Below are 8,811 nucleotides of genomic sequence, written 5' to 3'. Positions count from 1 at the left end.
TCACAGGATGTATGTTATGCATCAATCGAAGACGTGGGAAGAGCATCTACCACTAGTTGGATTTTCCTACAATAACGGGTACCAAGAGTCACTAGAGATGAGCCCCTTCAAGTCCTTGTATGGAAGAAAGTGTAAAACTCCTATTAGTCAGGATGACCCAGTGAACAAGGTGGTTCTTGGGTCAGACATATTAAAAGAGATGGACTAGGAAGTATTCCATATCAAGCAGAAATTGAAGGAAATCCAAGATAGGAAAAAGAGTTATGTGAATTAGCAGAGAATGCAAAAGGATTTTCAAGTAGGAGAGCATGTGTATCTCTGAATTAGACAAGGGAGGAGCTCACTAAAAGTGGTATCTTGTGCCAAGTTGGCACCTAGATTTTTTGGACCATTTCATATTTTGGAAAGAGTGGGGTCAATGGCTTATAAATTGGGCCTACCACCCACGATGAAAGCACGTGATGTTTTTCACATTTCATTGCTTAAGAAGTATGTGCATGACACTAATCATATTGTTGATTGGTCTATGATACAGGTGGGACCCAAGGGAGAGATCCAACTAGAACCAATGTGCATTCTACAACGAAGGAAGATCGCACTACAAAATCAAGTAATTGAACAGGTCAAGGTGCAATGGAAGAAATTTGAACCAGATGAAGCCACTTGGGAAATGGCTAATCAAATGAAGGTATCTTACCCATTTTTTTTACTATGTAAATAAATGTAAGAGTTGTAAATATAAAGCTTAGTGGTTATTTTTTTTTCTTTGTATAGAACACCAAGGATGGTGTTCCTTTAAGGGGATGGGATTTGTAACAACCTTTTTTCCACAACACCCCGTACATGAAAACCCACTTGTGTAAGTGGTATATATATATATATATATATATATATATATATATATATATATATATATATATATATATATATATATATATATATATATATATATATATATATATATATATATATATATTGAAGATTGGATAGAATGGAGGGACATACAAATCCAAAGTTATTAGAGGGAAAGCTTGTGGTGGGTTGTTGCATGGTTGTTCAGTGCTTGTTATGTGTTGGTTAGTTTCCCTATGGCGTGTCGTGAGTAGGCCCATACGAACCACACTTAATTTTTATAATTATCCACCTAATGATGGACTAGCCTACACTAACAAGAATTGAAGTTGGAGTGGGTGGCCTGAGTGGAGGATGGTGCCATATTGTCCCCTCTCATCATGAAATGTGGAGAGAGAGAGAAAGAAGGAGATGGACTAAAAAGGCTCCAAGTGTGAAGGAAGAAAGGTGGAGAGACGAGTTACTTTAGTTTTCTAACAATTGTGGAGAGGAGAGTGGTAGAAGTGTGTAGAAAAGGCATAAAGCAATTGGCTCACAGGTTTACTATACAAAGAGCACTTAGAGTGCCAAGAACTGTGAAGCAAGGGATTTTCAGGCAAAGACACTGGAGAGGAACTCTATTCGAAGCTAGGTGTTGAAGCCGTAAGGAGTAAAGATGGGGATGAATTGAACCAATGTTCTGTGAATTGGGAATGTGCTCCCTATGTTCGTGTTGAGGCCATTGGATGGTGTGTCTAAGCCTAATTAATCAACGAGGAGCACGGGGGAGACATTTGTTGGAAATAATACTAAGAGGGGGGTGAATCAGTATTATCTGATCAATATTTTTTCTTTTCTCAAACATATTTATATACGCTACTTCTGTAAAGTGAACTAGCATGTACATGCAACTATGATTATAGAAACTAGCATACACCCAGAAAACTTGTGATTTAGACAATTTATCATGTGTTGATCTTCAACCAGTGCATCAGTAAGTTATTAAACAAAGCAATAAAAACAGAATAAACTATCACACATAAGTAACACACATGAACACCAATATTTATGGTGGAAACCCAATGTGGGTGAAAACCACATACTTTTACCATCTCTGTCTTCTTTTAATAATAATAAAATCTATTTACAATCTTGTATTAGTGTAGACTCATACCAGCACGCAGGCACCCACCTGCAGAAAGCTACAACCTTCTCCCATTTTCCAACTTCTGTTGGAAGGGAGCTACAACCCTTAGCTCTTGTACTAGCCAATGTGATTAGTAGTACATAGGTGTCAGCCTACAGAAGGCTACGACCTTCTGTCTTCCTCCAAGGACCACGTTTCATAAATTTTCAGACTGGATGCTCCTGGTACAAAACAATACACATGAAGGCCTCGTTTCATCAAATTTTCATACTGGACCCATCAGGAACTTTGAAACTCAAACTGCATCAACCAACAATCAGTTAATCTGAACAATTAGATCATTGTCACCAGAATATTGTGTTGAACCTAGAAACCTGCATCATCATTCAAAACCAGCTGCAACCTCAAAAATCATGCATCAGAATTTATACGCTACTTTACTGAACCCAACCTGCGTGTATATGCTACTTCTTATAATCAAACTTGCATATACCTTCAAGACTACTGAAACATAAAATTTATGAATCAAGTCTGTAGTAACTAGCAGTATGCTTGCCATCTATTGTCTATTTATAGAGCTTTACATAGGCAGTAGCACAGATCACCCTTCTCACTTATTCAATCAATCAATCAGATACCAAACTCCTTATGCATTTAGTTTTACATACAAATATAAGAAGACTTCATTGACAAACATCAGTAAAACAATAGAATTGATCAGATAGATTAGTCAAATCTGAAGAAGAGGCTTTTCTTTTGTATACGCTATTTTGAAGAGTAGAACTTGTGTGTACACACGCTTTTGTAGAGATGAACCAGTGTACAGATCTGCAAATATTAATTCATACCCCCGTTGTATTTCCGAACTTCAAACAAACCCATATCACGACATTTAAAGAATAAAACAGGTGTACATAATCAGATCTAGCCCAACCAATATCACATCATTCAATAATAAGTCATTTCAAGTCTCATGATCCTAATCCAACATTGAATTCAAGGTGCACAAATTATTTCAGGTCAAATCACAAACATAACCCCTGCAAAATAAAATATACTTCAAATAGAAGTATTCCATAGAAACCCATACAGTTGCACACTTGGCCTTATGATCTTCTCCTCCTTATATAGCTTAAGGCCCTTTGTCAATACCTTGGACCAAAACCACTTAGGACCAATACCTTGGACCAAATACCTAGGGTCAATACTTCAGACCAAATACCTTGGACCCAAAACACCTTAGACCAAATATCTTGGACCAAAACCTTGGTTTTTCAACATGTACGTGCTTTTCCTCTTGTGGGAGTGTGTGTATATGTATACGCTTTTTTTTTTCTATGGACTAACATGCATACACTATTTTGACTAAGTGGATCTCCGTATACTTCTTAAACTACTCTTCATCAGCCTTTTCCTTTACCTTTTTTACCCTGATCAGTAGACCTTGGTTCCATCTCCCTGTTATTCTATACCATTGCCCAATTACCTCTAAATATACATGTTTTACTATGAGTTGCCTTTTACCAAAACTAAATTGACATGTGAATGAGTTGCCATCAATAGCAACGCTTGTATCATAATGCCAACAATCTCCCCCTTTGGACTTGATGGCAACCATGAAGGTGTTGATTACTACAAGCTGTAGAAACTATTAGAGATAACATGAAACACCAAAATACTCTCCCCCTTTGACATCAAGGGAAAAGGGCAGACCAAGAAACTTTCCTCCTTTGATATACATTATGTTGTCCATGCTCCCCCTGAGTACATGCCAAGTCTGCAGAGATATGATTCAAAAGAATAACATGACTCTATAACTCAACTAAGTGAGTATGACCTCCTTATGACCAATGACTCATACATACATCAATCACCCAACCAAGTGGGGATATACCAAATGTTTATACATGATAGAAATACAACAAATATTACATCATCCATCCCATGCAAAGTGGGGGTACAAATTACATCATTTTTCCAATAGGACTCATTCAAATATATAAGAAGTCATATCACACCCTAGACCTTTACATGATTTAAACAAAAAATGATATAAATATCTGAAGCCATAGCTGGACTCAACAACCATAATGCCAACAATGCAGAATGCATGTGAAGGCTAATGCTCCCCCTGAACCTGTGCTACCTGGGCATTGTCAACAAGTCATTCATCAAGGCATCTTTGTCAGTCAGATAAAAATCAATGAGAAAAGCATATCGTCAGACTGTAATCATCAACATTAGACAAAGCACCCATATCAGAGTTTGACCCACTGTTTTTCTATCAGAAAAACATATACACTCCTTCAGCCACAAAAAACTGTGTGTATACGCGACTAAACTTCATGAAACCCACATATAATAACCTTCCTTTGAAAAAATTGGATTTAACAGCAGGATGATGCAGCAACTACTCCCAGCTTTTGTCTAAGATATTCAAATGTTTCTTTGGGAAGTGGTTTAGTGAATATATCAACAACCTATTCTTTGGAGGGAACATACTCCAATTTGACCTTTTGTTCAAGCACTTGTTCTCTTAGAAAATGGTACTTGATGGGTATGTGCTTGGTCTTGGAGTGCATGACTGGATTTTTTGAAATACCGATGGCACTTGTATTATCACATAGAATGGAGATGGTTGGAGTACATGTGATCTGAATGTCTTTCAATATTTGCATCATCCAAAGTAGTTGTGTGCAACAAGATGCAGCAGCCACATATTCCGCTACAACTGTAGATAAGGAAATCGAACTTTGTTTCTTGCTGAACCATGACACTAAGCGAGAACCCATATAGAATGCACCTCCACTTGTGCTCTTTCAATCATCAACACTTCCTGCCCAATCTGCATTTGTATATGCATGAAGAGTAAGGTCTGTATCTTTAGGATACCATACTCCAAAGTCTTGAGTTCCTTGAATATATTTGAAGATTCTTTTGACTGCCTGGAAATGTGATTCCTTTGGATTTGCTTGGAACCTTCCAATAATTCCTACTGCATGCATGATGTCAGGTCTGGTACCTGTTAGATAAATAAGACTTCCAATCATATATTTGTAAGTTGGTTGGTTTACTAGTGTCGATTCATCGTTAGAGCTGAGACCGCATCCTGCTACCATTGGAGTACATACTGGTTTAGAATATTTCATTCCATACTTCTTCAAGATCTGCTTTAGATATTTGGTTTGTGAAAGAAAGATACCATCTTTTGTTTGCTGAACGTGTAAACCAAGAAAATAAGTAAGTTCACCAAGTAAGGACATTTCAAATTCTTGCTACATTACTGAAGCAAAATTCTGACTCATGGATTCTTCATTGCTACCAAAAATGGTATCATCAACATAAACAACAATAATTAGCAACTCCCTGTCAACAGAGGGAAAATTTCTGGAGACATCTTCTCAGCTATAACCTATTGACACTTGATCACATCATCTTAGGAGGAGACCTGAACTTCTCCCTGGGATTCAGTGAGTCATGGGGTTCATCGGCCCAAGTTGATCCCATCACTGATTTCATGAGGCGTTTATTGGATCAGCATGACTTCATTGATATCCCTATGCAGAAGCCCCTTCCTACGTGGAGAAATAGAAGGGTAGGATCGGCTGCACTGGCATGCAGGCTGGATATATTCCTGCTGAAGGGCCCTCTGATTCAACGGTTGCACTCATATAAACAGTGGGTGAGCAATGGTGGTATCTCTGACCACTCCCCTATCGTTATGGAAATCCTGGGACCGCATCAGAAACCAAAAGCTCCATTCAAGTTCAATCACTTGTGGCTTCAGGACCCGAGCTTCTCAAATCTGATCACAGAATTCTGGAGAGCACACCCCATTGATCGAGAATCCTCGATGGCAAGGGGATTCGTTAAAAACCTCACTGGGCTCAAGCATATAGTGATCAATTGGGCCAAAGAGAAGAAGACTAGAGAAGATGTGCAGCTTAATACAGTGGAAGAAGAATTGAATGCTCTTCAGGACGAGCGAAATTTGGGGTTCATATCACAGGAAGACAAGGCTCGTCTGGTGGAACTGGAAAATCAGAAGAACAATATTCTAAAGGGTAGGGAGGAATCTATCAGACTTCGCAATAGAGCAACTTGGCTTAAAGCCGGAGATGAGAATACTAGATTCTTCCACAACTTTGCCAAAGGAAGGAAAGTGGCAAATACCATTTGGAACCTTCCCCTTCCTGAAGGTGGACTGGCGGATTCCTTTAACAAGCTCTCAAATCTGGGTACTACACACTTCAGAGGTTTATGCAAGAGCCCTGCAGGTACAAATCTGGAGGAAATCATCAATGTGGCCACACACTTCCCTAGATTCGTTGATGAGGAGGATTCTGAAGGTCTTGAGGCACCCATCACTATGGCAGAATTGGAAAGTACTCTCAAATGGTTTCAAAAGGAAAAGAGACCTGGACCGGATGGCTGGACTATAGAGTTCTACATTGCCTTCTTTGATCTCCTGGGAGGAGATATACTAAAGGTGGTTGAGGAAAGTAGGATCTCGGGTAGTCTCTACAATGCTATTAATTCCACATTCATTGCCCTCATTCCTAAAACAGACTCCCCATCCTCCTTTGATGACTTCCGCCCCATATCCCTCTGCAATGTTCTCTATAAGATCATCTCTAAGATCATTGCCAATAGGATCAAGCCTATCCTGTCTAGACATATCTCCCCACAACAATTTACATTTCTGGAAAATAGGCAGATCCATGAAGCCATTGGTTCAGCCCAAGAAGCGATACACTCCATTTGGACAAAACACCTCAATTTTATTCTGTTGAAGATAGACCTATCCAAGGCATTCGACCGAGTCAGTTGGCTATATATTAAGATGATCCTTATACATATCGGCTTCCCCCCTGCCCTAATCAATTGGATCATGGCATGCATCACATCTTCCACCTTTAGCATCTTGATCAATGGATCCGCCTCACACTTCTTTCACTCCGAAAGAGGGCTGCGACAGGGCTGTCCTCTCTCGCCACTACTCTTTCTACTGGTCATAGAAGCTCTAAGCCGACTTATCATCGCTGCAAAAAGGGAGGGGACTATCAGAGGCCTCAAAATCACGGATGAATGTTTCCTCACACATCTACTATTTGTAGATGATGTCTTAATTCTATTGGATGGCAGCATACAGGACACAACTTCCTTCACTCGCATCCTAGGTCTCTTCTCAAAAGCTACGGGTATGGAATTAAATAGATCGAAGTCCACTATCACCATGGTTGGAACCTCAGCCAACGAATCCCACATGGCTAGACAGGCTTTTCCTTTTACTACTCAGCCTTTGGACAGAGGCCTTAAATATCTGGGATATTGGCTAAAGCCGACATGTCAAAAGATCGCTGATTGGGTATGGCTAGTAACAAAGATAGAAAAAAGGCTAACATGTTGGAGCCACAGATATCTATCCAGGGCTGGGAGATTAACCCTGATTAAATCAGTACTTGAAGCTACTCCGGTATTCTGGATGGCGCTGGCTTGGATACCTCAGAACATTCTGGCAAAACTACAGCAACTATGCAATAGATATTTATGGGCTGGCAACCAAGATAAGTGTATCTTTGCCTGGATAGGCTGGAACAAGATTTCCTTACCAAAGAAATGGGGAGGATGGGGGTTGAAGGAGCTCCCTATCTTTGCAAAAGCTCTAGCAGGGAAAACGGGTTGGGCTCTTCTGAAGACCCAAAGTTTATGGACCAGAATCACTTTCCATAAATACATTTGGCCCCTCAGCATCATCGACTGGGTTACGCTCCCAGAGTGGAACAAAATTGGCATTTCATCTATCTGGAAGGCCCTATTACACTCGCTGCCACTCATCAGAGATAACCTGGTTTGGCGTATCAGAGAAGGGAACAGTGCAAGGATTGGACTTGACCCTTGGACGGGAAGCGGTGGAAGGCATATACTTCCACATGATCTGGTGGCATACCTCTCAGCACAAAATATCAAGGTTATCTCTCAGATTGCGGATCATGACCATTCGGACATCTTCCATCAAGCATGGAAATCCGCGCACCAACTAAACCTCCCTAGAAGATGGCATGCAGCCTGGGAAGAATACAGAGAAGCCTTGATCGAATCACACATTCGAATTATAGAGGGCCCGGATGAACTAGTATGGAACCAGACAGATCACGGTATATACACCCCCAAGGAAGGTTACATACAGCTTATCGCTCACAAAAAACCAGAGGTCATTGCTAGTTGGTGGCAGAGTATCTGGAAGCATTCCGCATCACCCCGATCTAAGCTTTTCAATTGGTGCATACTGCGGAATAAAATTCCCACCGGAGAACAGCTCATGAAAAGGGCACAGCATGGTCCTACATGGTGCGTTCTATGCAAAGAGGATTCGGAATCAACAGACCATTTATTTCTGAAATGTCGTTCGACTCTGAACCTTTGGAAAAACCTCAAGCCCTTCATAAATTACTCTGGTGATTGGGTCGGAACTGACCTCATCAATGCATGGACAGAATGGGAAAAGAAAAACAAAGGCTCTAAAAATATCAATCTCCCCATCATTGTTAACTGGTCCATCTGGAAAACAAGAAACCGCACGATATTTGAGAACAATCCGATTCACTGACCATTGCTTGAGGCCGATATTATATCTGCCCTGAGGGAACTTCCTGACCCGCCTCCTCCTTCATCTCGTCAACCAGCTCCACCCCCACCCATCGATCCAAGTATACCTTGGGCATATTTCGATGGAGCTGCAAACTTGCAAAGCTGTGGAGGCGGCATCATCTTATATTTATCAGAGCATCATCAATTCAGAATCAAGGCCGGTCTGGGTGCCGGCACCAATA

At 40.4% G+C, this 8,811-nt stretch overlaps 1 protein-coding gene across 1 annotated transcript; it reads left to right on the top strand.

Moving 5' to 3' along the window:
* The first annotated feature begins 5,495 nt into the window (after positions 1-5,495).
* On the top strand, positions 5,496-8,588 carry LOC149140585 (uncharacterized). Its single transcript, XM_089451012.1, has 2 exons — positions 5,496-6,467; positions 7,131-8,588. Exons 1-2 carry the CDS (start codon positions 5,496-5,498, stop codon positions 8,586-8,588), a joined length of 2,430 nt encoding a protein of 809 aa, XP_089307138.1.
* Positions 8,589-8,811: the final 223 nt, after the last annotated feature.

Source organism: Pinus tabuliformis, chromosome X (assembly GCF_031772625.1).
Source record: "Pinus tabuliformis cultivar Carrire ecotype Pingquan chromosome X, CPIR1, whole genome shotgun sequence".
NCBI lineage: Eukaryota > Viridiplantae > Streptophyta > Pinopsida > Pinales > Pinaceae > Pinus > Pinus tabuliformis.
Note: the sequence above shows the minus strand (reverse complement) of the source record. Positions and strands in the feature narration are given on the sequence as shown.

What these genes read in the sequence shown, in the direction of transcription:
- LOC149140585 (XM_089451012.1), top strand. Translation starts at nt 5,496, where the DNA reads ATGAGGCGTTTATTGGATCAGCATGACTTCATTGATATCCCTATGCAG. An exon ending in TGGGAGGAGATATACTAAAG is followed by an intron (nt 6,468 to 7,130) that starts GTGGTTGAGGAA and finishes GGCAGCATACAG; the next exon opens with GACACAACTTCCTTCACTCG.